At 46.2% G+C, this 27,868-nt stretch overlaps 2 protein-coding genes across 5 annotated transcripts in view; both read right to left on the bottom strand.

The window, feature by feature from the left end:
* Nucleotides 1-21,579, bottom strand: part of LOC125462220 (cytochrome P450 2G1-like) — a 31,204-nt gene extending 9,625 nt beyond the window's left edge. For 2 of the 4 annotated variants that reach the window (XM_059654074.1, XM_048551976.2), the window contains exons 1-3: nucleotides 21,499-21,579; nucleotides 10,685-10,826; nucleotides 10,353-10,528 (exon numbers count right to left, since the gene is read on the bottom strand). In XM_059654074.1, the coding sequence (XP_059510057.1) occupies nucleotides 10,353-10,528; nucleotides 10,685-10,826; nucleotides 21,499-21,579 (399 nt within the window). Of the gene's footprint in view, nucleotides 1-7,056; nucleotides 8,241-10,352; nucleotides 10,529-10,684; nucleotides 10,827-21,498 lie in introns of those variants that run through there. The other 2 variants (XM_059654072.1, XM_059654073.1) reach the window with 2 other exon arrangements.
* LOC125462221 (cytochrome c oxidase assembly protein COX19) lies at nucleotides 21,505-26,192 on the bottom strand. The gene is made up of 3 exons (XM_048551977.2): nucleotides 26,051-26,192; nucleotides 22,592-22,703; nucleotides 21,505-21,719 (listed from the first exon to the last, which is right to left on the bottom strand). The coding sequence occupies exons 1-3, from the start codon at nucleotides 26,130-26,132 to the stop codon at nucleotides 21,626-21,628; spliced, it is 288 nt and encodes a 95-aa protein (XP_048407934.1). The 5' UTR covers nucleotides 26,133-26,192; the 3' UTR covers nucleotides 21,505-21,625.
* Between the last annotated feature and the right edge of the window lie 1,676 nt (nucleotides 26,193-27,868).

The raw sequence follows: 27,868 nt of genomic DNA, 5'->3' as shown, positions 1-27,868 counted from the left end.
AGATGCTGAATAAGCAGGGGCTATTTTTCCCTGGAGCATCAGAGACTGAGGGGTGGTCTTGCAGAGGTTTTTGAAATCACGAACGGCATGAATTGGTTGAATAGCCGAGGTCTTTTACCCAGGCTAGGAGTGTCCATAACTAGAAGGCAAGGTTTTAAGGTGAAAGAGGAAAGATCTACAAGGGTCCTGATGGACAACTAATTCACAAAGGGGCTGGTGTGCGTCTGGAAATGAGCAGCTAGATGTGGTGGTAGAGATGGTTACAACTATAACATTTAAAAGGCAATTGGATGGCTACACAAAAAGGAAGGGTTTAGAGGGATACAGGCCGAATGCTGGCAAATGAGATGAGATCAGTTTAGGATATCTCGTCAGCATAGTCGAGTCGGACCGACAGGTCTGTTTCCGTGCTCTGCACTGACTGTACGTGTGCTTGCTTGATGCCTGGGTTCAGGATCTCTCATCTGGGCTACAGACGGCATTGACACCAATCCTGGGGAAGGAGAGAGCTGTTCCAAGAGGACAGGTTCCATCTGAATCATGCTGGGACAGAGTCATGGGAAATGCATAACCAGGACTGTGGATAGATCCTTAAACTAAATAGTGGCGGGAGGGAGGCAGTGGTGTTCAGTGCACAGAAAAGTATTGAAAATATTCAGTTGGGGGGGGGGGAAGCTCAGAAGAGATTTATTTTATTCATTTGTGGGATGTGTGCACCACTGCATGACCAGCAATTATTGCCTGTCCCTGGTTGCCTTGAGAAGGTAGTGGCGAGCTGCCTTCTTGAGCTGTTGCAGTCCATCTGCTGTGGGTTGACCCACAATGCCAGCAGGGAGGGAACTCCAGGATTTTTACCCAGCAACACTGAACGGACAATGATATATTTCCATGTCAGGATGATGAGTGGGTTGGAGGGGAACATGAAGGTGGTGGTGGTCCCAGGTATCTGCTGCCCTAATGTTTCTACATTGAAGTGGTTGTGGCTTGGAACATGCTCTCTGAGGATCTTTGGTGAATTCCCGCAGTGCATTTTGTTGATACTGCACAACCCTGCTATTGAGTGCTGGTGGTTCAGGAAGTTGACACTTGTAGATGCAATCCAAATCAAGCAAGCTGCTTTGTCCTGGATGATGTCAAGCTTCTTGAGTGTTGTTGGGGCTGCATTGATCCAGGGAAGTGTGGCGTATTCCATCACATTCCTGACTTATGCTGTACAGATTGTGGGCAGGTGCTGGGGTGTCAGGAAGTGATTGCTTGCTGCAGTATTCATTGCCTCTGGCTTTCGCTTATAGCCACTGTGTTCGTGAAAACTCCACTTGAGTTCCTGGTCAATGATAATCCCCAGGATGTTGATAGTGGGGGAATCAGTGATGGTACCACCATTGAATGTGAAGGGTTGCTGGTTAAATTGTCCATTGTTGGCAATGGTTGCAGCTGGCAATGGTGTGACACTAATATGACTTGCTAGTAATCAGCCCAAGCCTCAATTTTGAACAGATCTTGTTGCATCTGAACACGGGATGCTTCAGTGTCTGGGGAGTCAAGAATGGTGGGGAACATTGTGCAATGATTGGTGAACATCCCCACTTTGGACCTTATAAGGAAGGGAAGGTCATTGATGAAGCAGGTGAATCTGGTTGGGCCTAGGACAATACCCTGAGCATCTCCTGTAGAGATGTCCTGGAGCTGAGATGGCTCACCTCCGACAACCACAACCATCTTCTTATCTCTCAGGTATGAGTCTAACCAGCAATGTGCATGCCCCCACCACCCCCAAATTCCAGTATACTCATTAATTCCAGTTTTGCCAGGGCTCCTTGATGCCACACTTAGTTGTAAGCAGCTTTGATGTCTGAGCTCTTGCTCTCATCTTACCTTTGGAATTCAGCTCTTTTGTCCAGGTTTGAACTGAAGCTAGAATGGGGTCAGGAGCTGAATGGTGGAACACAAACTGGGCATCACTGAGCAGGTGCTGCTTGATGACACTGCTGATAACAGTTTTTAAAAGGTTATTTTTATTCACTCCTGAGATGCAGGCATTTCTGGCTGGCCACCAGTGTTCTGCTCATCCCTTGTTGCATTTGAGTACGAGGTGGTGAGCTGCCTTCTTGAACCGCTGCAGTTCACATTCTGTAGGTTGATTCACAATGCCATTTGAAACGGGAATGCAGGACTTTGACTCAGCGACAGTGAAGGAACAGAGATATATTTCCAATTCGGGATGGTGAGTGGATTGGAGAGAATCTTGCTGGTGGCGCTGTTCCCATAGACTGGCATCAAATATACAGAAAGGAATGGAAATAATCCAGAGATAATACAGTGTGAAGCTGGAAGAACTCAGCAGGCCATGCAGCATCAGGGAAGCAAGAAAGCTGATGTTTCGGGGTGGGAGCCTTCTTCAGAAATGACCCAAAATGTCAGCTTTCCTGCTCCTCTCATGCTGCCGGGCCTGCTGTGTTCCTCCAGCTCCACACTGTGTTATCTCAGGCTCCATCTCATGGAAATAACCCCAGTTTGCTGCAAGGCAATGGACCTCTCAGCTGACACAGTAACAGGACTGGGACAAATTTTTAATTACTCGTGGGTTAACGGATATGGCAAGCATGCAGGAGAATCAAGATGAAGCAGTGATGAGATCATGTTTTAATTATGTAAAATGGCAAAGCAGGTTTGAAAGGCTGAATTGCCTACTTCCACTCTTCATTCTGATAAAATTTACAATTCCTTCTACAAACAATTGAGAGACAATCTTCGATCCAAATATTTGAAGTGAATTCTTTGCATGAGCTGGTTTTGTTGGTGCGATTATCCACTTTTCATTTGATTTCTAACAAGTTACACATTTGGCTAATGGATTTTACTTTAAACAAATGTGAGGAGGTTCACTTTGCAAGGCAAATCAGGGCAGGACACATACTGTTAATGGTAGGCCCCTGGAGAGAATTAAAGAACAAAGACACCTAGGTGTGCAGATGCATAGTTCCTTGAATGTGGCGTGGCAGCTAGACAAAGTGGTGAAGAAGACACTTCACATGCCTGCCTTCATTGTTCAGTGCATTGAGTGTCAGAGTTGAGGTATCATGCTGTACTAGTACAGGACATCAGCTGGACCACTTTTACAATACAGCATTCAAGAGGTGTTGTAAACCTTGCAAGAATTCTGAAAAGATTTGCAAGTACTAAAAGGGTCCTGATGGACAACTTTTTCACAAAAGGGGCTGGTGCGCGTCTGGAAATGAGCTGCTAGATGTGGTGGTAGAAATGGGTACAACTATAACCATTAAAAGGCAATTGGATGGCTACACAAATAGAAAGGGTTTAGAGGGATACAGGCCGAATGCTGGCAAATGAGATGAGATCAGTTTAGGATATCTCGTCAGCATAGTCGAGTCAGACCGACAGGTCTGTTTCCGTGCTCTGCACTGACTGTACGTGTGCTTGCTTGATGCCTGGGTTCAGGATCTCTATCATCTGGGCTACAGACGGCATTGACGCCAATCCTGGGGAAGGAGAGAGCTGTTCCAAGAGGACAGGTTCCATCTGAATCATGCTGGGACAGAGTCATGGGAAATGCATAACCAGGACTGTGGATAGATCCTTAAACTAAATAGTGGCGGGAGGGAGGCAGTGGTGTTCAGTGCACAGAAAAGTATTGAAAATATTCAGTTGGGAGGGGGGGGGGAAAGCTGAGAAGAGATTTAATTTTATTCATTTGTGGGATGTGTGCACCACTGCATGACCAGCAATTATTGCCTGTCACTGGGGGCCTCGAGAAGGTAGTGGCAAGCTGCCTTCTTGAGCTGTTGCAGTCCATCTGCTGTGGGTTGACCCACAATGCCAGCAGGGAGGGAACTCCAGGATTTTGACCCAGCAACACTGAACGGACAATGATATATTTCCATGTCAGGATGATGAGTGGGTTGGAGGGGAACATGAAGGTGGTGGTGGTCCCAGGTATCTGCTGCCCTAATGTTTCTACATTGACGTGGTTGTGGTTTGGAACATGCTCTCTGAGGATCCTTGGTGAATTCCTGCAGTGCATTTTGTTGATACTGCACAACCCTGCTATTGAGTGCTGGTGGTTCAGGAAGTTGACACTTATAGATGCAATCCAAATCAAGCAAGCTGCTTTGTCCTGGATGTCAAGCTTCTTGAGTGTTGTTGGGACTGCATTGATCCAGGGCAGTGTGTAGTATTCCATCACACCCCTGATATATGCTGAACAGATGATGGGCAGGTACTGGAGGAGTCAGGAAGTGAGTTACTTGCCGCAGTATTCCTTGCCTCTGAATTTCTCTTGTAGCCATTGTGTTTGTGAAAAGTCCAGTTGCATTTCTGATCTATGATAACCTCCAGGATAGTGGGATATTCAGTGATGGTAACACCACTGAATGTCAAGAGTTGCTGGTTAAATTGTCCATTATTGGCAATTGTTATAGCTGGCAATTGTGTGGCACAAATATGACTTGACACTTGTCAGACCAAGCCTGCATGTTGCCCAGATCTTGTTGCTTCAGTATCTGAGGAGTCAAGTATGTTGCTGAACATTGCACAATCATCAGCGGACATCCCCACTTTGGACTTTATGATGGAGGGAATGTCATTGGTGAAGTAGGTGAAGATGGTTGGGCCTATTACAATTCCCTGAGAATTTCCTGCAGGGATGTCCTGTAGCTGAGACGACTGATCTCCAACAACTGCAACCATCTTTCTGTCTCTCAGGTATGACTCTAACTAGCAGTGATCGTGTTCCCCTGATTCCAGTGTACTCATTGATTCCAGTTTTGCCAAGGCTCCTTGAAGCCACTCTCGGTTGTATGCAGCCTTGATGTCAAGGGCCCTTGCTCTCATCTCACCTTTGCAATTCAGATCTTTTGTCCATGTTTGAACCGAAGCCATAATGGAGTCAGGAGCTGAGTGGCAGAACCCACATTGGGCATCACTGAGCAGGTTATTGGTGAGCGGGCGCTGCTTGATGACACTGCTGATAACATCGTCCATCACTTTACTAATTACCAAGAGTGCAGTAATTGGGTTGGAGTTGTTTGGTTTGGATTTGTCCTGCTTTTCAAGTACAGGGCATACTGGTCAGCTTCTGACGTTGTTGCACAGCTGCCAGTGTTGAAACTGTACTGGAAGAGGTTGGCTCGGGGAGCAGCAAATTCTGTAGTACAAGTTTTCAATACTGCTACCAGAATGTTGTCAGAGCTTTTATCATTTATAGTATCCATTGCCTCTAACCATTTCATAATATCATATGTAAAGAATTGATTTGGATAAAGACTGGTATCGGTGATGGTTGGGACCACTGGCAGAGGCCGAGATGGATCAGCCACTCCGCATTTCAGGCTGAAGCTTTCTATAAATGCTTCAGCCTTACCTTTTGCACTGATGTGCTGGGCTTTTCCGGAACTGAGAATGGGGATATTTGTGAATTGTCTTGCTCCAGTGAGTTATTTAATTGTCCCCCACCGATAAAGTTTCCACAAGAACAAATCGAGGATAAAGTATGATAAGGGTCGGGAATGTAATTTCAACCACACCAGATAAGGAAACAATTATCAGAAGAGGGAGCAGTCAAAACAGGACTGAGGGTGTTGTACATAGAGGCACATAGCAAATCAAAGTTCCACAGCTGAGGTGAGAGTGACAGCCCTTGACATCAAGGCTGCATTCGACTGAGTGCGGCATCAAGGAGCCCTAACAAAACTGCAATCAATGGATATCAGAAGATAAACTCTCCAGTGGTAAGCGTCATGCCTGACACATCAGAAGATGGTCGCGGTCACTGGAGGTTAATCATCTCAGCTCCAGGACATCTCTGCAGGAGTTGCTCAGGGTAGTGTCCTTTGCCCAACCATCTTCAGTTGCTTCATCAATGACCTTCCCTCCATTACACATTTGCCAACGATAGAATTAGAATTAGAATCCCTACAGTGTGGAAACAAGCCCTTCGGCCCAACAAGTCCACACTGAACCTCAGAGCATCCCACCCAGACTCATCCTCCTATAACCCACCTAAGCTACACCTCCCTGAACACTATCGGCAATTTAGCAAGGCCAATCCACCTAACCTGCATATCTTTGGAATGTGGGAGAAAACTGGAGCACCCGGAGGAAACCCACTTTGACTCAATCTACGCAGACACGGGGAGAATGTGCAAACTCCACACAGACAGTCGCCCGAGGCTGGAATTGAACCTGGGTCCCTGGCGCTGTGAGGCAGCAGCGCTACACTGTGCCACCATGCCACCCACTGTGTAGCACAATGTTCAGCACCATTCGCGACTTCTCAGATACTGAAGCAGTCTGTGTTCAAATGCAACAAGACCTGGACAATATCCAGGCTTGGGCTGACAAGTGGCAAGTAACATTTGCACCACACAAATGCCAGGCTATAACCATCTCCAATAAGAAACAATCCAACCACCACCCCTTGACATTCAATAGTGATACCATCACTGAATCTCCCACATTCAACATCCTGGGGGTTATCATTGATCAGAAGCTCAGCTGGACTCACCATATACACACAGTGGCTACAAGAGCAGGTAAGAAGCTGGGAATACTCTGGCGAGTAACTCACCTCCTGACTCCTCAAAGCCTGTCCACCATTAACAAGGCACAAGTCAGGAGTCTGATGGAATGCTCCCCACTTGCCTGGGTGAGTTCAGCCCTTATAACACTCAAGAAGATTGAACCATCCAGGACAAAGCAGCCCACTTGATTGGCATTACATCCACAAGCATTCGTTCCCTCCATCACCAATGCTCAGTAGCAGTAATGTGTACTATCCAGAAGATGCACTGTAGAAATTCAAAGATCCTCAGACAGCACTTTCCAAATTCACGACCACTTCCATCTAGAAGGATAAGGGCAACAGAACATATGGGAATACCACCACCTTCAAGTTCCCTTTCAAACCACTTGCCATCCTGACTTGGAAATATATTGCCATTACTTCACTGTTACTGGGTCAAACTCCTGGAATTCCCACTCTAATGGCATCGTGGGTCAACTCACAGCAGGTAGACTGCAGGGGTTCAAGAAGGCAGCTCACAAGCACTTTCTCAAGGGCAACTAGGGATTTGCAATAAATTCACAGACATGCCTGCAAGGGGCCTCAGGGCTGAAAACTAAGTATTCAAGGATACACATCCTATCAAAAGGACAGCACATGGGCAGAGGGGCAGGGATGCCTTGTTGGTAAGGAATGCAATTAACTTGATAACAAAAATTGATTTAGTGTTGGAAGGTGTAGAATATGTGTGGTGGAATTCAGAAACCGCAAAGGGAAAAATACCCTGATGGGAGTTAATTACAGGCCTCCAAGCAAGAGTCAGGATGTGGGGCATCGAAGAAAGGCACAACTAACTACAATCTTGGGAAACTTCAACATGCAAATGGCCTGGGAAAATCAGGTTGTTAGCAGATACCCAGAGAAGTAATTTGTGGAATGTTTACGAGGTTGTTTTTTGGAGCAGCTTGTGGTAGAACCCACAAGGGACCAGGCCTAAATTCTCCCATGTCCCCGCCCCCTACCCCACACACAAGGCCTTTTTTAAAATATATATATTTTTGACAGAATAGAGGAGGAACAGGGAGAAAATGGTATAAAGGCCCAGTGCAGAAAACAAATGGATTGGTAATGGGGATGAAAGAGAAAAAGAGATTTAAAATGGGTGTAAATTAAAGATCAAAAGGGAGTGAACGGTTCCTCTCCATACATGCTAGCAGACCTGCTGAGTTCCTCCAGCTTTTCTTTGTGTGTTTCCAAGTTTCGGCATCTGTAGTGACTTGCTCTAGTTTGCAGTTGATCATGTTCCACCAGGTTCCTGCACTTGAAGGTGATCAGTGTCTCACCATTAAGTCGTAATGTGTTACTGTATCTTTAGTTTCACAGAATAGACTATCAACTGTCTCTTTATGCCAATCGTTTGCCTGAGGTGGAATCAAACCCACAATCCTAGCACTTTGAGGCAGCAGTGTTGAACATTGAGCCACTGTGCCACTCGTGCAATGCTTCACTACATTTCAAGGGCAACCAAATGCAACGACATTGGTGTGATGCACTCATGATATCTTAAAACTGCGACAGTACATTTTAATAATTGTATCAACTTCCATCCATTCCCATGTGTGTTTTGATAACTCATCTCACTTTTGCAAGCCAGAATAGGTTTTGACAGTCTTAAGAAACTGGATTCCCAATCTCGATTGCTTGCTCCCCTGATTAAAACCTGTGTGCAGAGATATTTGGTTGAATTGTGCTTTAACCACAGCTCATTCATTTGCAGCCCTACAACTTAGCACACTGCAAAAAATATTAAAATAATGAAAAGGAATTGCCTTCTGCTACATTTCTTATATTTTACAGTCTCTCGGCCAGTGAGGGAAAATGCTTACATTAGATAACTCAAAAATAAATAAGATGCGTTAACTGCAGAGTAGGGCATGAAGGCTTCTCTCCTCACAAACTTGACCTCGGCATTCAGAAAGTGAGATGGGTTGAACTCATTTGGTTTCTCCCACTGGGTTTTATCGTATAGCACAGAGGTCAGTAATGGAATTACTTGGGTTCCCTAAAATATTGAAAAATGGGTGTATGATTCTCTATTTAAGTATGGACTATCACGAAAACTAGCCTTCTTTCCATTGACTCAATCTACATTTCCTGCTGCCTCTGGAAAGCAGCCAACATAACCAAAGACCTTTTGTGCATCAGTTATATTTTCTTCCACCATCATCCATCTGGTAGAAGATACAAATTTTCAAAACATGTAACAATAGATTGAAGAACAGCTTCATTCCCGCTGTTATCTGATTTACGAATGGACCAGAGTGGATCTATCTCTACAGCTGTAAAACCATAGTCTATGTTCTGTCCTATTCCTCTGATGTACTTATGAAAGGTATGATTTGTCTGGGTATCTCAAAAAACAAAACTTTCACTGTATCTCAATACATGTGACAATGATAAATGAAATTAAATCCAATCAAAAGACATTACTGACATTACTTGCACAGTCGTTAAGGAATAATCATACCAGTAAGTTAAACACGGCAATCATTAAAATCAGATTCCGGCATCTTGAGCATCTTTAATCGATTCCACTACGCTTTCAGCTGTCTGGACTCTAAGCTCTGCAATTCCCTTCATAATTTTCTCAACCTGTCTCTTTGTCATCCCTCCTTCATGATGGTTAGTATGGTACATTTACTTCTGAATCATCGAGTTCTGGATTGAAATGCCACCTGAGGGCTCAAACGTAGAAGTCACAACTTCTGGCCCTCCACTGCAGATATGCTGCAATGCTAGAGCAATTGTCTTTGAGAAGACACTGGTTTGACAAGGAGGATAGCAATTATCCTCAGTGTTCTGGTCAATATTAATCCTTAAGTCTATCACAAAGAAGGGTTCATCTTCTAATTATCATTCTTTTTTGGGAGGTTGCTAAGTGTCTACTGAATTTCTTACATTACAGTGGAGACTGCTGTAGATTCAAGAGTACTTCATTGGCTGTGAGCTGCTCTGAGAAGTTTTGTGGTTGCAGTGAGTATGATATCAACGTGAGCCTTCCCCTAAAGTTTACCTCTTTCACTATGTCTTCATCACTTTTCATATCACCTCCCTGTATGGTTCGGTGCCATTATTTCTCTGGTATCCAGCCTGAGCACATTCTTAGGACAGTCTACCATATTAAAGGTACTAAGCAAATACAAGTTGTTGCTGTCGTTGTTAAAGAAAATCACTTTGATTTAATCTCCCTTTTTCTCTGTTCTTTCTATTGTCTTACAGCGAAAGCTAACAGAATGATGCATAAAAAGAGGAGACATTTTGCCTGCCATTTTTGTGCCACACAAATGCACAAATTAGGAATGGGGGACCAGTCTGCCCCTTAAGCCTGCTCTGCTATTTGATAAGAAAGAGCTGTCCAATTATTCCCACTCTCCTCTCTATGTTAGTAACTTAACAGCAATTTACAACTTCAATAATGAAATGCCCTGAAGATTTTCATCATAGCCCTATTAGTCATGGTGCATAGCCTTGTATGCATTTGGCATATCAAGTGTACAGCTAAAGATTCCTTAAATGTTATGATGGTTTCTGCCTCTACCACCTTTATGGGCAATGAGTTCCAAAATCCCACCAACTATCCTCTGAGTTTAGAAAAAACTCCTCATATTCCTCCAAACCTCTGAATAGAAAAGTTAGTGAGATCTAGTTACTTAGGTGTCAACATTGCAGAATGCACTAAATGTAACCATGAGAGCTTTCCTCTCTCTTAGATGTCCTTCATTAAATATCAGAATATCAGACTCTGAATGTAGCCGTCCTTTCCCGAGGGTACCTTTGGAATGAAGTATCCTCTGAAATTTACATCCACTGTCGTTTCATGTGGTACAATGTCACCAAACCTCTGAATTTCATGGATCACTGCATCAGTGTAAGGCAAATCTTTCCGACCTTCAATTTTGGGAGGTCCTTCCGATCCAATAACTCTGATAATTTCCTCATGAACCTTTTCTGCAAACCAAACACATTTTTAAAGTCATTGGAAGTACTGTCATGATATTTTCGAATAAGTTCAAAATTTCAATACTGACAAATGGAGAAAATGAGACGTTGAAATTCATACAACAAGGTCAGCTCCAGAGTGGAATTAATAAGAATGCCTCTTACTCTGGATCTCTGGATATTTCATCATCAGAAGCATTCTCCCATGAAGTGTGGCTGAGATGCTCTCCATCCCTGCAGCAAACAGGTGCATTGTCGTATACATTAAGTTGTCTTCATGGAAGCATGAATTAGAGTTGCTAAAGTCCTAAAAGCAAAATTAACAATGCAATTGCTAACAACTGGATTGGGAGCTGTATGGCAATTTCTATAATGCATACTGAACCTGACACATCGATTACTGGGTATGGCAGCTCAGAACAGGGGCCAGGAACATGAGGCATCTGTATGTTTATTCCAGTGTCGTACTTACACAGACCGCACTGTATGAGATGTAGTCTTTTAGATATTGTTATGAGGTGCTTTCTGCCCCTCAGTCGATGTATAGCAAAGAAATCTATTGCATTGTATCTTCCAAGATTTTAAGATGTCCCAAAAAGTATTGAAGTCAGTAAAGCGATTTCTGTAGTGCAGTCAATATTAGTATGTAGTTCTAGCCAAATTTTATTGATGTTGGACAAATCCACATCAGAATAGAGACAGTTCAAATCTGCTTCATCAGCTACAATGTGCTCTGGGCCATCCTGGTGTTATGAATTGTTTTGGATTGTTCTTACAAAGAGCTAGCAGAAACACAGTAGCCTGAATAGTCCCTTTCCGTGATATGAATTGCTATGATTCTTTAATGTACATCTGCATTTAAAAATAAGTTGAAGCTCACAAAGAAACAACGGTAATTCTGTTCATTTACATTATACAAACTCAACTTTATAAGAATCAGCGATAGTAGGAACTGCAGATGCTGGAGAATCTGAGACAACAAGGTGTAGAGCTGGATGGGCACAGCAGGCCAAGCAGCATCAGAGGAGCAGGAAGGCTGACGTTTCGGGCCTAGACCCTTCTACAGGAATGGGGGCAGGGAAGGGTGTTCCGGAATAAATAGTGAGAGAGGGGGAAGTTGATAGAAGATGGATAGAGGAGAAGATAGGTGAAGAGGAAACAGACAGGTCAAAGAGGCGGGGATGGAGCCAGTAAAGGTGAGTGTAGGTAGGGAGATAGGGAGGAGATAGGTCAGTCCAGGGAGTACAGACAGGTCAAGGGAGCAGGATGAGGTTAGTAGGTAGGAGATGTGGGTGGGGCTTGAGGTGGGAGGAGGGGATAGGTGGGAGGAAAGACAGGGTGGGGAGGCGGGGAGTAGCTGGGCTGGTTTTGGGATGTGGTCAGGGGAGGGGAGATTTTGAAGCTTGTGAAGGCCATTGATACCACTGGGCTGCAAGGTTCCCAAGCGGAATATGAGTTGTTGTTCCTGCAACCTTTGGGTAGCATCATTGTAGCACTGCAGGAGGCCCAGGATGGACATGTCGTCTGAGGAATGTGAGGGGGAGCTGAAATGGTTCGCGACTGAGAGGTGCAGTTGTTTAGCGCAAACCGAGCATAGGCGTTCTGCAAAGTCTTCCCCAAGCCTCCGCTTGGTTCCCCCGATATAGAGGCCACAATGGGAACAGCAGATGCAGTATACCACATTAGTAGATGTGCAGATGAACATCTGCTTGATGTGGAAAGTCTTCTTGGGGCCTGGGATGGGGGTGAGGGGAGGGGAAGGTGCAGGGGCAGGTGTTGTGCTTCCTGTGGTTGCAGGGAAAAGGGCCAGGTGTGGTGGGACTGGAGGGGAGTGTGGAGCGGACAAGGGAGTCACGGAGAGAGTGGCTCAAAACGTCAGCCTTCCTGCTCCTCTGATGCTGCTTGGCCTGCTGTGCCCATCCAGCTCTACACCTTTGTAAGAATCAATCATTTTTACCAGCAAATCTGTTTCCTCTATTATTTTGTCTTTAATTCTTTTTTCCTGTTCCAAAATCTTGTAATGTGGTGAAGGCAAATCTTCGCATTTGCCTCCATGACTCCCCATGACCAAAAACCAGAACTTAAATTAAATCCATCAGAAGGAAGTTAAAAACTGTGACTCTTGTAATAATCATTTTAACTGACAACTTTCCTCAAAGAATCAAGGGCATGACTAATGAGGGAAATTGTACACGGTGCACTGAGAAAGGGTTGCATTTGCATAGGGAAGTATTTCTACAGAACATTTCAACAGGCAACATGTGGTAGTAATCTGCCTCAGAGATAGTAGGAACTACAGGTGCTGGAGAATCTGAGATAACAAGGTGTAGAGCTGGATGAACACAGCACGCCAAGCAGCATCAGAGGAGCTGGAAGGTTGACGTATTTGGCCTGGACCCATCAGAAATTTTGAAGAAGGGTCTAGGCCCGAAACATCAGCATTCCTGCTCCTCTGATGCTGCTTGGCCTGCTGTGTTCATCCAGTTCTACACCTTGTTATCTCAGATTCTCCAGCAACTGCAGTTCCTACTATCTTGATAGATCATAAGTTTTATTTTTGCAGTTTGATTAAAGTGAACGTATTTACATGAAGATGCCTGTGTATGTTTAACAAAACAAGACTGTTTTATTAATTTAAATTTATGTAATAAACTGATCTTTAAAATTGCCATATTTGGTTGAATCTTTTTGCTATTTACCAGCAATATCTTTTACACATACACAATCCCATGAAAGTGGCACTCCTATCTTCACATTAAAATTTCTGACTCATCTAACAAGGTCACAAGCATTTTTTTCATTACTTTATGTACATTGACCAGATGTGATTCTTCCCAATTCTCCCAGTGACACAAAAACAGGTTAACTCACTGACTTTTCCTCACTGAACTCTAAGAAATGCTCAGGACTTTTTCTCCAACTGTGTCTACTTGGACTGCTAATAGAGCTGAAGACTTCATTCCAGCTAGTGTAGATTGTTTTCTCCTTCTGATCTGAACCTATTAGCAGTTACTAGCCTTTCTATTCCTAGATCTTAAAAACACAACTAAGTAAAAACATTTTAAAATGTAACAAAGCACTTTCAGAAAACTAAAACAAACATCCCATTTACCTTTACTCTTAAAATCCTAGTTTCCAAATAATAATGTATTATAAATCTTCATCACAATTCTCACCCCCAAAAGTTACATTGACGGTAATAATTTAGTCAAATTTAACACTAGGGTTTTTCTTAGAGCATCCTTTCCTGCAGCGTATGAGGTTGACAACATTGGCCGAGTCACATGAGTATATACCGTACATTATGGGCAGTGTTCCCATGTGATGGTAGTATCCATGTTGATGGTCTGACATGTCTTACAGAGATTGCGTGGCAGGTCGTGTGGTGTTGTGGTCTCAGTCCCCTGCAGGAAAGGATGCCTTGAGGTGTATCAGTGAGACCATGCAGACACTATGATGACAGATGAGTGGACACCACACAACCATCACCAAGCAGGAGTGTTCCCTCCCAGTCAGAGAGAACTTCAGCAGTCAAGGACATTCAGCCTCTGACCTTCAGGTAAGCGTCCTCCAAAATAGCCTTCGAGATACACAATAATGCAGAATCACTGAGCACAACTGATAGCCTAGTTTCGTACCCATGAGGATGGCAGCAGGTACATAGGAAAACCATTTCATGCAAGTTCCTGCTAAGCCACTCACCATATATTACTGTTCCTTCAGCGTCACTGGGCAAAATCCTGGGTCTCTCCCTTAAAAACATTTTGTGTCTACCTACACCAAATGCTCTGCTTTGGTTCAAGAGCATATTACTCCACCACCATCTTAACAGCAAAAAGGGATGGGCAATAAATGCTAGTCAAACCAGTGACACCCATATCCCATGAATGAATAAATTAAAAAGGATTCACCTGTGGGTGTGACCTCTGCTGGCATTGCAACAGTTTCACATTGACTAACAACTAAGATATCAGTTCAGGAGTTAGATGTGCATGCATAGTGAAGGCATTTGAGAAGGAATCCTTCTAAGTCACTTGGAAGAGATATTGGAAGAAAGAAGAAACCTAGGGAAGGCCATTAGCAATCAATAAGAGAAATGTTCCTGGTCAAATCAAACATTCAGAACTTGCAACTCATTAAGACGGTGTCTTGGCCAAATTTCATACTGAAATGAGTGCAGTTCAGTTACTTCTTAGATACAACAATGTAAGAATATAAGAAATATGAGCAGGAAGGGATGACTTGGCCCCTCAAGCTTGCCCCACCATTCAACAAGATCATGACTGAGTGCCCAATAAAATCTCACTTGTTGATATATTTGCCCTTGTGGTTTCTCAGAGACTCTCAGATTCCAAATAAAACTAGAAAAGTCGCTAAAAATATCACTCCTGAGGTTTAATGATCCTGATGCTCCCACTGAAGTACTGAGGATGCAAGTCGCTGAGTCCCCACATTGGTCCTCAGTCCACCAAACATCCCTACTCTGTGCATGCTGGTCATCCCGCTCCACCCCGGCCTCCAGCCTGCCGGCTATCCTCTGTTTAAGAGTATTACAGATTTCTGACAAGGCCTACAGGAAATCGAGGAAGCAAAGAAATGGTAAAACAAACTTTTGGTTGGGGGAGGGGGCAAGTTATACAGGATGGGGTGAACCTATGGAAAAGGCTGAAAATGTGGTTAAAAGTGGTTCCACTTCAAAGAGCCTCGAGCAGATAGGCAGGTCAGCAGTCAATGAGGCTAGAGCAGTAAAATTTGGACAAGAACTTGAAGAGAAAGAAAAAACAACTGCAAGTATAGCAGGGGCATGCAGCTACTCCTGGAACTATCAAAAGGACTGATGACAGTCACTACCTGTTGTAGCATCCTTGAGGTGGGCTATGTGCCTCCGGTGGCCACAAGGAACAGGGAAACCCTGGAAAAAAGTCTATAAGTATTTCAAGACAAAGGCAATTGAAACCATGCAATTTATTTATCTTGCTTGCTTTGAAGTCTGACTTAGTTCTAAGTTGTGCAATTATAATTACAGAGACTGCAAACTAATGTTCCAATGATAAGGTGTGCCTTTAAATGTTAATGTGTTCTTTAGCATTTAAACCAAGGAATTCCCGTGAAACGCAAACATTTCTGGTATTCTGTCTCTTAAGGATGCGGGTTCACAGAAAGCACCATGCAAGAATTCACTTCAGGCAAATTATTTTGGTATTCAAGCTTCATTTTATTTTAAACATAGAATCGTGGAATTTTACAGTACAGAAGGAGGCCACTTAACCCACTGTGTCTGTACTGTTGCTGTTTCAGATTAACTCTAATGTACAAAAGCTCCATTTGCAAGTCTGATAGCAGCAGGGAAGAAATTGTTCTTGAATCTGTTGGTACGTTTTCAAACTTTTGTATCTTCTGCCCAATGAAAAAGGGTAGGAGAGAGTATAACTGGATGGGAGATGTCTTTGATTATGTTGGCTGTTTTCCCAAGCCAATGGAAAGTGTAGACAAAGTGAATGGAAAGAAGATTGATTTTCATGATGGATTAGGCTGCGTTCAGTCTTCTGTAACTTCTTGCAGTGTTGGGCAGAGCAGCTGCCATACCAAGCTATGATGCATCCAGATAGGATGTTATCATTTATGAATGAATTATGTTATCCCCACCCACCACCATCCTACTCCACTTGGCCGAGCTCATCATTACCCTCAACAACTCTTTCAACTGCTCTCATTTTTTTTCAGGTAAGAGAGGTTGGCATGGATACCCGCATGGGCCCTAGTTATGCCTGTCTCTTCGTGGGGTATGTGGGACATTCCTTGTTCCAGTCCTATTCCAGCCCCCACCCAGAACTCTTCCTCTGATACATCAATGATATCATCAGTGCTGCTTCCCTCTGGTCTGGAATTGGAAACCTTCATCAATTTGACCTTCAATTTCCACCCTGCCCTCACTTTCACCTGGTCTGTCTCCGACTCCTCCCTCCCTTCCTTGACATTTGTGTTTCCATTTCTGGGATCAGACAGGCCACTAATATCCATTACAATCCCACTGACTCCCACACCACCTGGACCATACATCTTCACACCCCACTTCCTGTAAAGACTTCATCCCATTCTTTCAGTTCCTCCATCCCTGTCGCGTAAGTTCTGATGAGGCCAATTTCGACAAGGAACCCTCTGAAATGTCCATCTTCTTCCTGAGCCGAGGATTCCCCAGCTCTGCTTTCGAGAGGGCCTTCAACCAGGTCCGAACCATCTCCCACACTTCCTCTCTCACCCCTTTTCTTCCCTCCTGCAACAGTGATAGGGTTCTCCTTTTCCTCACCAGCAACCAAATCCAGAAGATCATCAGATACCATTTCCACCACCACGAGCAAGATGTCCAGTATCGAAGGGCCCAAACATACCTTCGGAGGTGAAGCAACACTTCACCTGCACTTCCAGAATCTAGTCTACCGCATTCGCTGCTCACAATGTGGTCCCCTCTACACTGGGGAAACGAAGCAGACTTGGCGACTGCTTCGCAGAACATCTATGTTCTGCTCGCTAAAAAGACCCTGAACTACCTGTTGCCTGCCACTTCAATTCACCACCTTGCTCCCTAGCCAACATCTCTATCTCTGGCTTGCTATAGTGTTCCAGTGAAACCCAATGCAAGCTGGAGGAACAATACCCCATTTTCCACTTGGGGACCCTACAGCCCTCCGGACTCAATATTGATTTCAATAATTTTACGGCCTAAACTCTCCCATGTCCCAGTTCCCCCATCCCACAGACCAGGTCTTGTTAGCACATAGCCTGCCATTATACACCTCCTGCTGTTAGCCACTAACAGTTCCCATAAACAACTATTCACCCTCCCAGCCTGATCATTAGCAACTCCTTTATCTGTCCAACTATCATTCTCTCTCTTTGGGCTCTATCCTATTGTTTAATCCCTACCCCACCCTTTCTGCATATTTTCCCAGCTACCATCAGTTTTGAGAAAAGGTCACCAGACCCGAAACGTTAAATCCATTACCAATCTTTGTTGGCTAAACCTGCATGCTGATGTTTTCTAATTCATCTGCAGAACAGCCTGATGCTTCTGTACCGCAGCATTATGCAAACTCTCCACATTTAAATTATATCCTGCTCTTCTGCATGCACATTTTCCTACATTGTACTGGAATTGCCAAATTTTCAACCATTCATTTAACCTGTTGATAGCCACTTTACAGGCTATTTGGATTGTAGCTTTATGACTTGAAGCTGCAGTTCATCCATTTGGGTCACGCTTCAATCTAAATCTCCTGATCTTTGAATTTGGGGTACAGAGGAGAGAGGACTAAATGGATTGGAGCAGCTCTCAGTGGCACTGATCCTGGGTCTGGACAAAGAACATGGTCCAATGTTGCAAAGTTTGCGAAGGGATAGCAACAGCTTAGCTGAATGGTTAAAATTCCACCATTTGAGTATAATTTAGGAAAATGATCACATTGGCAGTGAAAACAGAAGAGCAGGATGTTATTTAAATGGAGAGTTGGCCAAAGACCAAACAACAGGCCCAGGCAATTGGTGTTGATTCAGTCCAACAACGACATAGCACATGGATCCTGGAAAGAAGCACTGTTACCAACTGACAGAGAACAGAAAGACCCGGGGTCTTTTCTGATTATAGACAGTAGAGTACATTATCACCCTCTCCCTTCCCACTCTCACGCCCATTACTGTGTGAAATTTAAAGTTCACCTAAGGAAAAAAAAAGAATTTTTTTTGGAATTTTTCACAATAACCAGATAAGGCTCAGCACTTAGCTGCCAGTTAAATATTTCTGAAGGGGAGCCCCATTTACTCAGAGTAGTAAGGGAATGGAACGCTTTGCCTGCAACGGTAGTAGATTCGCCAACTTTAGGTACATTTAAGTCGTCATTGGATAAGCATATGGACATACATAGAATAGTGTAGGTTAGATAGGCTTCAAATCGGTATGACAGGTCAGCACAACATCGAGGGCCGAAGGGCCTGTACTGTGCTGTAATGTTCTATATATTACACCTAGTTCTTTTATCTGCCCAAAATGATGGTAATTTTGGGGTGAAATTTGCTGGATTCTGGTTGGTTTACATTGGTGACAACAACATACATTTCTGTACTAAAGGCGTGATGTAAATGAACACCCCCCCAAAGAGCTGAACAGAGATGGCAAAGAGCAAACCAGGCTTCTGATTTACTGTCCAAGTCTAGCTCCCTGTTAGCTTCAAAGATTTGTTCAGTATCTTCAGATCCAATACGTGCAGGTTCCTGAACACAGTGAGACGGTCCCATGGGAAAGTTAATCACTCCAGGAGTTTTTAAGCCACTGTTGAAATACAGCAGGAGGATAATGGTCAGCAGCAGCAAGGTGACTACATCTTCAAGGGAAACACTTGAAATCAACATCCTGGGATCAAAACTGGTGATGGGAGCTTCAGGAAGAGTTGCAATTTAAATTTCTTCCTGAAGGAGCTACAAAAGCCTTCAGTGGGTAAACTCACAGTAGCCGACATGGTGTTAGATTGTTACTCAGACTATCTGAATGTTCCCTTCTCAAAGCCCTGTGTAATTAACTGCAAAGAGTGGGAGGCATCTTTAAACCACAAAGGCGGCAGGCCTCAAAATTTTGTTCCTTCTCCAGCTTTCCACATAGCATAATAGTCATACAACAGCCAAGCCAGACTGATAATCACCTTCGTTGACTTCTACCTTATAGACAAGGTATTTTATAACAGCCTGACAGTTGTTGTTCCATCAAAGATGGGAATCATGCTTGCGAACACTCTGGAATTCTTGCTGTAGTACATTCCAAAAGAAATTACTCAGGAAACTGATTCTTCTGCTGGACAATTCCTCTATGTCTGGAACCCCCTGAAAGTCTTCATTTAAATCAAAGACTTCTGAGGCCTCTGACAAAATTAAGCATAATAGTTACTTCGGAAGTTAGACTATTAAGTATACGGTTACAATTCAACTGACCCTACACATACCGCGCACACACCCCAAACAGCACTTCCCCACCCCCAACTGGACCTGACCTGTTGTCCCCCTTTCTTCACTACATCAAACCTGACACCCCAAAATCCACTCGACCCAAATCTGTGATCACCACTTCTCGGAATGTCTGGTCAATGTCACCGATACCATGCTGCCACTTGAAATATCAGGATGTTTGTCCTGTAGCAACTCAGCAGTTTGCTTATTTACAAGTAATAGAAGGTAATTACCTACTCGCAGAGTTTCAGTCATTTATTGTGGTTCACAATAAATGCATCCAATGCATTCTGTAATTCACATGTACCAAGCCTTCCTGATCAATTTTATAACCTTCTAGATAAAGCTGCAACTTCTTGGCCGAATTGAGTCTTTGATCTTTGTATTCACAGGCTCAATGTGACGATTTGTAACTTTCCCATGTGTCCAGTCATCATAGCACATACAGCCCACATATCCTTCAGCGGGATCCCGCTCACTAACAGTCATAGCTGAGCCAAAAGGAATGATTTGGCACTACAGCAATGATACAATTATCCCACAAATAACGTTAATTTGCAACCACACTGTTGTCCCCATTTAAACTGTTCCAATGTTAGTAAAAATAAAAATGTTATAGCATTTAAAATCTCTCAGTGTCACCAATTACATTTAACCTGCAGCTGACAGTGCTGTCATACCTCTCACAACATTGCTGTGATGTTTGTTACAATATGGTGTGCAAATAGCAACAATTCCAAGGCAATCTGTCACCTCTTGCCTTCTGATATAGGTAGCTGGGTCCTACGATGGCGTGACTCGGAAAATCAATTAAACAAAATCAGAGATTTTTGAAACAGAATAACATTGAACAACTCACTTAATGTATAAATGTAACAAAACACTCATACTGCAGTTTTATTTTCATGTTACTGACATAGCCTTATGGATATGTTTAATCAACCTGTTCAGGTGCATTAGGACACACCTCTGGAACAGATGGGACTTATATCCAGATCTTCTGATCCAAGTGTAGGGAAGATGACCATTGTGCCACAAAAACCCTCAAACTATACACCTCATATGGTTCAGGTCCTCAATGAAGTAGTTAAAGGATGAAATTTCAGCATACTTTATATCGCCTGTGAAATTAATTACTGGCTTGAAACTTTTAATTCATTATTCTTTTCCAAGCGGCCATACACCACTTCCATTAAACATGTCGATTTTATTGCTTCATAACTGCACATTTTTAACTTGATTTTTATATGACCTTCTGATGTAAGTCACATTGCAACTCTGCCTTCAGGCTGCAAACATGTTTGCTAATCTGAAGCAGAGATATTGCTGCAAAGGTGCCAATAAATCTCCAGCATTTAAACCAAAAAATGACTCTTGGAGATGTGAGCTTAAGAGCGCACTGGTGTTATATTCAAACAGAATGCATCACCTCTACACTTCAGCCCATCCTCATGTGCAAACATTATCCAATTCAGGAAGTAGATAAAGGACACATGGTCCCCATCCAGAGTCAAACACAGAAAACACTAAATATCACAGATGCCTGTCTTTTCTCATGTCCTTGTTTGAGGATTGGCCTATGGACTTCTATTGGATTGATCCATTCTTTGGATCAGCGGAGGGGCTGACCAGAAAGTTCTCACATTCTCACCACCCACCATCAGACATGTTGGAAGATTTACAGGCTGATACTACCCCATTTTGTTCCTATTTATCAATGCATTTTCCACCGCCAAGATGTCATGTTGTCAGGCTCAAACTGGAACTTTGAACCCAGAGGCAGGGACACTGTTACTGCACCACTAGATCTAAAAGAGCATGTATTGCACCAAAGTAGCATCCATTCACAGTATTCACAAAACATGGTCAAAGGAAAGGCACCTAATGAATCATTGTCTGTTGAATGTAATATAAATCACAACTACGACAACGGTATACATTCCATTCAGAAATGTAATGAAAGAGGGAAAATAAAACAAATCACTCACCTTAAGTATTTTTTCCACATTTACTATACAGAAAGTTAACATATTTTCCAATATATAGAGTTGATATGAATATATGTCCATCAACACCCTCCTGTTTAGTTTATAGTTTGAATGTGTTCCTCTACAGTTAGGTTTTCATCTGCTGCTGTTTCTCCGATGTGTTGCTGTCAATTAGATCTTTAAATCCCAGCTTCTCCAATGGCTCTTTTGTCATCAGCTGCCTGTAAAAGAAAACAGTTAGACATATGCAGTTTGGTACGAGCAATGTTGGAAGATGTGCCTATATTTAGTAATCCTTGTGCAAAGGCACAAAAAAAAACAACTTTAACAACTGGAGTGCAGGTTGTAGCACCCTTGCCTCGAACAAATGTTGCGGCATGAAAACCTACCATACAGATTTCAACAACAAATACATACATCAATGCAGCAATGGAAAATTCTAAATTCCCAAACCAGGGGATACAGGCTTAAAAATTTTATGTTTGACATTTTATATTGGTGACCTATTGAACGATGGAGGCTGAAGAAGCCATTCAATTTACACCTCCATTATACTTATAGGATTGGTGAAAGTTGCAGTGATAAGGGAAACTAGGATGGGAATCGAAAAATCAGTAACTAAATATTTTACAGTTATAGAAGGAACTGCAGATGCTGGAGAGTCTGAGATAACAAGGTGTGAATTGGATGAACACAGCAGGCCAAGCAGCATCAGAGGAGCAGGAAAGCTGACGTTTTGGGTCTAGACCCTTCTTCAGAAATGACCCTTTATTTCTGAAGAAGGGGCTAGACCCGAAATGTCAGCCTTCCTGCTCCTCTGATGCTGCTTGGCCTGCTGTGTTCATCCAATTCACACCTTGTTATCTCAGATATTTTACAGTAACGTATTCAAATGCCAAAACACATTCAATGCTTCAAGGAATGATTAAGAGAGAAAACAACATTTAAAAATTGGACACAACAGCCAAGGAAAACAAACTGCAATGGTTACAGGAGGAGATGTTAGAACAATTTACCTTTATAATGAAGACTTGATCCAAATTATTAAATACAATTGATTAGTTACTAAATTTTCATGATTTTAGTGCTATACCTTTCCATTCTGCATTCCAAGTATTCCTTCGATTGCTGTCTGCACAGAGAATTGTCAAACTTGCTCGCTCGTAGGCAATTCATAAATTTCTCTTTAAATTCTTTACATTCACCTGCCAAGTCATGAGAAGCCAACTGCTTTAATTTTAAGGTTTCTTCCCCATTTCAAATTATCATCACTTAAATGCACCACGAAAGTAACAACAGAACCAATCGCATCTCGGGGGGGGGGCTGCAGGGGCAGTGCCTGGGTGGGAAGTGCAGGAGTGGTGACGGGGGGGGGGGTCGGGGAGACCGTGACTGGGGGGAGGGGGGGGGGAGACCGTGACTGGGGGGAGGGGGGGGGGAGACCGTGACTGGGGGGAGGGGGGGGGGGAGACCGTGACTGGGGGGAGGGGGGGGGAGACCGTGACTGGGGGGAGGGGGGGGGGAGACCGTGACTGGGGGGAGGGGGGGGGGAGACCGTGACTGGGGGGAGGGGGGGGGGAGAGACCGTGACTGGGGGGGGGGGGGGAGACCGTGACTGGGGGGAGACCGTGACTGGGGGGAGGGGGGGGGGAGACCGTGAATGGGGGGGGGGAGACCGTGACTTGGGGGGGGGGGGAGACCGTGACTGGGGGGAGGGGGGACCGTGACTGGGGGGGGGGGGAACCGTGACTGGGGGGGGGGGGGGGAGACCGTGACTGGGGGGGGGGGGGGAGAGAAGAGAAGGGGGTCCATGACTGGGTGGGGGAAAGAGAAGGGGGTCCGTGACTTTGGGGGGGGGAGGGGGAGGGAAGAAGGGTGTTCGTGACGGGGGGGGGGAGGGGAGAAGGGGGTCTGTGACTGCGTGGGGGGGGTCTGTGACTGCGGGGGGTGGGAGAGAGGTGGGTGGTCCGTGGCTGGGGGGGGGAGGGGGAGAGAAGGGGGTCTGTGACTGGGGGGGGGGAGAGGGGGAGAGAAGGGGGTCTGTGACTGGGGGGGGGGGTGGGGAGAGAAGGGGGTCCGTGACTGGGGGGGGCGGGTGGGGAGAGAAGGGGGTCCGTGACTGGGGGGGGCGGGTGGGGAGAGAAGGGGGTCCGTGACTGGGGGGGGGGGGGAGGAGAGGGGGGGAAGGAGAGGGGGGGGGAAGGAGAGGGGGGGTCCGTGACGGGGGGTCCGTGACGGGGGGAGAGGGAAGAAGGGTGTTCGTGACTGGGGGAGGGGGTCCGTGACCTGGGGGGGGGGGCGGAGGGGAGAAGGGGGTCCGTGACTGTGGGGGTCTGAGACTGGGGAAGGGGGGGGATGGCGAGGGGGTGGGAGAAGAGAGGGCAAGGGGGGGAGAAGAGAGGGCAAGGGGGGGTCCATGACTGAGGGAAGGGGTCTGTGACTGGGGGGGGCAGGAAAGGGGGTCTGTGACTGGGGGTGGGGGAAGGGGGTCCGAGACTGGGGGGAAAGGGGGTCTGTGACTGGGGAGGGGAAGGGGAAAGAGGGGTCTGTGACTGGGGGGGGGGGAGAGAGAAGGGGAGAGAGGGCGTCTGTGACTGGGGGGGGGAGAGAGGGCGTCTGTGACTGGGGGGGGGGGGGGAGAGAGGGCGTCTGTGACTGGGGGGGGGGGGAGAGGGGTTCCATGACTTGGGGGGGGCAGGAAGAGGGGGTCGGTGACTTGGGGGGGAGAAGAGGGGAGGCCGGTGACTTGTGGGGGGGGGGGGAAAGAGGGGTTCCGTGACTTGGGGCGGGAAAGAGGGGAGGCCGGTGACTGGGGGGGGGGGGAAGAGGGGTTCCATGACTTGGAGGGGGCGGAGGAAGAGGGGTTCCGTGACTTGGCGGGGGGGGGGGGGCGGGCGGAGGAAGAGGGGTTCCGTGACTTTGGGGGGGGGGAAGAGGGGTTCCGTGACGTGGGGGAGGGGGAAGAGGGGTTCCGTGACTTGGGGGGGGGGGGGGAAGAGGGGTTCCGTGACTTGGGGGGGGGGGGGAAGAGGGGTTCCGTGACTTTGGGGGGGGGGGGGAGAAGAGGGGTTCCGTGACTTGGGGGGGGGGGGGAAGAGGGGTTCCGTGACTTGGGGGGGGGGGGGGAAGAGGGGTTCCGTGACTTTGGGGGGGGGGGAAGAGGGGTTCCGTGACTTGGGGGGGGGAAGAGGGGTTCCGTGACTTGGGGGGGGGGCGGAGGAAGAGGGGTTCCGTGACTTTGGGGGGGGGGGGAAGAGGGGTTCCGTGACTTGGGGGGGGGGGGCGGAGGAAGAGGGGTTCCGTGACTTTGGGGGGGGGGGGGAAGAGGGGTTCCGTGACTTGGGGGGGGGCGGAGGAAGAGGGGTTCCGTGACTTGGGGGGGGGGGGAAGAGGGGTTCCGTGACTTGGGGGGGGGGAAGAGGGGTTCCGTGACTTGGGGGGGGGGCGGAGGAAGAGGGGTTCCGTGACTTGGGGGGGGGGCGGAGGAAGAGGGGTTCCGTGACTTCGGGGGGGGGGGAAGAGGGGTTCCGTGACTTTGGGGGGGGGGAAGAGGGGTTCCGTGACTTGGGGGGGGTGGAAGAGGGGTTCCGTGACTTGGGGGGGGGGGAAAGAGGGGTTCCGTGACTTGGGGGGGGGGAGAAAGAGGGGTTCCGTGACTTGGGGGGGGGGGAAAGAGGAGTTCCGTGACTTGGGGGGGGGGAAGAGGGGTTCCGTGACTTGGGGGGGGGAAGAGGGGTTCCGTGACTTGAGGGGGGGGGGGGAAGAGGGGTTCCGTGACTTGAGGGGGGTGGGGGGAGAGGGGTTCCGTGACTTGAGGGGGGTGGGGGGAGAGGGGTTCCGTGACTTGGGGGTGGGGGGGGGAGAGGGGTTCCGTGACTGGGGGGGGGGGGGAGAAGAGGGGTTCCGTGACTTGGGGGGGGGGGGGGTCGGTGACTGATGGGGAAGGGGGGTCGGTGACTTGGGGGGGGTCGGTGACTGATGGGGAAGGGGGGTCGGTGACTTGGGGGGGGGTCGGTGACTGATGGGGAAGGGGGGTCGGTGACTGATGGGGAAGGGGGGTCGGTGACTTGGGGGGGGGGGAAGAGGGGTTCCGTGACTTGGGTGGGGGGGGGGAAGAGGGGTTCCGTGACTTGGGGGGGGGGGGGTCGGTGACTTGGGGGGGGGGGGAAGAGGGGTTCCGTGACTTGGGTGGGGGGGGGGAAGAGGGGTTCCGTGACTTGGGTGGGGGGGGGAAGAGGGGTTCCGTGACTTGGGTGGGTGGGGGGGGGGGAAGAGGGGTTCCGTGACTTGGGTGGGTGGGGGGGGGGGAAGAGGGGTTCCGTGACTTGGGTGGGTGGGTGGGTGGGGGGGGGGGAAGAGGGGTTCCGTGACTTGGGTGGGTGGGGGGGGGGGAAGAGGGGTTCCGTGACTTGGGTGGGGGGGGGAAGAGGGGTTCCGTGACTTGGGTGGGGGTCGGTGACTGATGGGGAAGGGGGGGTCGGTGTTGGAGGGGGGAAGGTGTCTCCCTCTCCGTTTCCATCAAACCCCGGTCCTCCGCGGCCGCTCAGCCCACCCAGGTGGTCCAGGGGAAAGGAGCCCTTGTCCGGAGGCCGGGGGTTGAAGCTCTTGGAGCTGAAATTCATCGCCGTCGACATCTTTCCCGCAGCTTCCCGTGACGCCACCAGCCAGGTCAAGCTGTCGATCCGGGAGTGAATCGCTCAGTAAAATGGAACGCGGATACACTGAGCGAGGCTGCAGCTTGCTCTTCACATTCTGCCCAGGGACGTGTATCTGGAGTGCCACAATAACCAGTCCATCCCTCAACCAAATCTGTACTGTAAGGGCATAAATACTAGTTTGTTTGCTTTATTCCACGAGTGAAACGGCATAGTGCCAGGATTACTTCCAAAATGCTTGGTGTCCAATGCAAGTTGCGGTCTGTCTCAGTGATGATTACATTTCACTCAAAGCTAGTGTCAAAATAGTTTTTGAATTCGTTTTCTTCTTCCAAATTCACTGACCACCAGTCCCATTTCACTGTGGGGTTTGTGTGGGCCACTCAGTCCCAAAACCTTTTCTGTTATTCAATTAGATCATCTCAACTCCCATTTACCTGGCTTGCTTCATATCATTTGATACCTTTTGCCTAGCAAGCACAGGTTTTCTTTAAAATTTTAAGTCAAGTAGCCTGCTTCAACACACCGGATTCTATCAGTTTCTCAATCCTCGATGCAAATTGTTAATCAGGATTTCTGCCAACTGAATGCACATGACATTGGCAGTCTAAATCCTTATGAACAGAAACCTGTGTTCTTAAATATGTTGTAAATTGGTTCAAGTACATCAGACCTAACCTTTCACTTGCATTTAGGTTCTTGGGAGATTCAGAGACAAATCAGAGGCAAGACAAGGAAAATGTTTTTATGCAACAACTGCTTAAGAGGTGGTTAAGATCCGATCAGGTAGCAGATACAGGATCATCTGTGGCTTTCAGAAGAAAAATGGACGTTTATTTGAAAGCTGAAAAGTTGCAGGGACATGGCGAAAAAGCAGAATCAGGTGTACTGCTCTTTGAACACAAGCAGAATGAGCTGAAAGGTCTTCTAACATGCTGTATATAACATGTTCAACAGGTATCATGTGGACCAAAAGGCAGAAGATGGCAACATTTCAATAATTGAAAACTAATTGAGGGCAAAAGTACATTTAGTGTGGAAGTCAAGTGGTGAGCAGCAGATTGTCTAGCTATCATATGCCTCACCCATGTCTTCTTTCCACCGGCATTTAAGTTGAAATTTCTAATGCCTGGTTTATAGTCTGATTTATTTTCAAGTAAGATGATATTACATGAAATTAGATGATACACCTACTGAAAAAACAAAGAAGGGGTTAAATTAGTTCTTTTGAATATGCTTCTGATGCATGACTTTTGGAGGAAACAGTTTTCAGAAACCTCTGCTGCAACGTTTACCTGTAACTAGATTAGCAGATTGGAATTTGTTGACTGGTCTGAGATAGTTGGGCATGGGCCCCAGTTTATACAGTAGGACAGTTTCTTTCTGAACTCTATTTCTGAAACATGTTTATTCTGCATTTTTAGAAACATTCAACAAGAATACAGGCATTTTCACATAGGATGAAAATTCACCACAGTGAACTATTCTACAATCTGTTGCAGCTAAAGTAGTTTCCCCTGAAGACAAATGGATACATTTTCTATGTTATATTCTTGCTCCTAATGCATATTTTGGAGACATATGTCTTTAACTTTTCAAACAATTGTAACTGACGTTTTTAATGAATGAAGGGAATGTTCGTAACTAAACCATTCTGCAAAAGCTAACAGCGCACAATAGTTTGCAAGCTTGACACACGTGCAAACATGAGAAAT

Source organism: Stegostoma tigrinum, chromosome 23 (assembly GCF_030684315.1).
Source record: "Stegostoma tigrinum isolate sSteTig4 chromosome 23, sSteTig4.hap1, whole genome shotgun sequence".
In the NCBI taxonomy this organism is placed as follows: domain Eukaryota; kingdom Metazoa; phylum Chordata; class Chondrichthyes; order Orectolobiformes; family Stegostomatidae; genus Stegostoma; species Stegostoma tigrinum.
Note: the sequence above shows the minus strand (reverse complement) of the source record. Positions and strands in the feature narration are given on the sequence as shown.

What these genes read in the sequence shown, in the direction of transcription:
- LOC125462221 (XM_048551977.2), bottom strand. Translation starts at nt 26,132, where the DNA reads ATGTCGACGGCGATGAATTTCAGCTCCAAGAGCTTCAACCCCCGGCCT. An exon ending in CTTTCCCCTGGACCACCTGG is followed by an intron (nt 22,704 to 26,050) that starts GTGGGCTGAGCG and finishes ATGACTTGGCAG; the next exon opens with GTGAATGTAAAGAATTTAAA. An exon ending in TTGGAATGCAGAATGGAAAG is followed by an intron (nt 21,720 to 22,591) that starts GTATAGCACTAA and finishes TTTCTTTTACAG; the next exon opens with GCAGCTGATGACAAAAGAGC.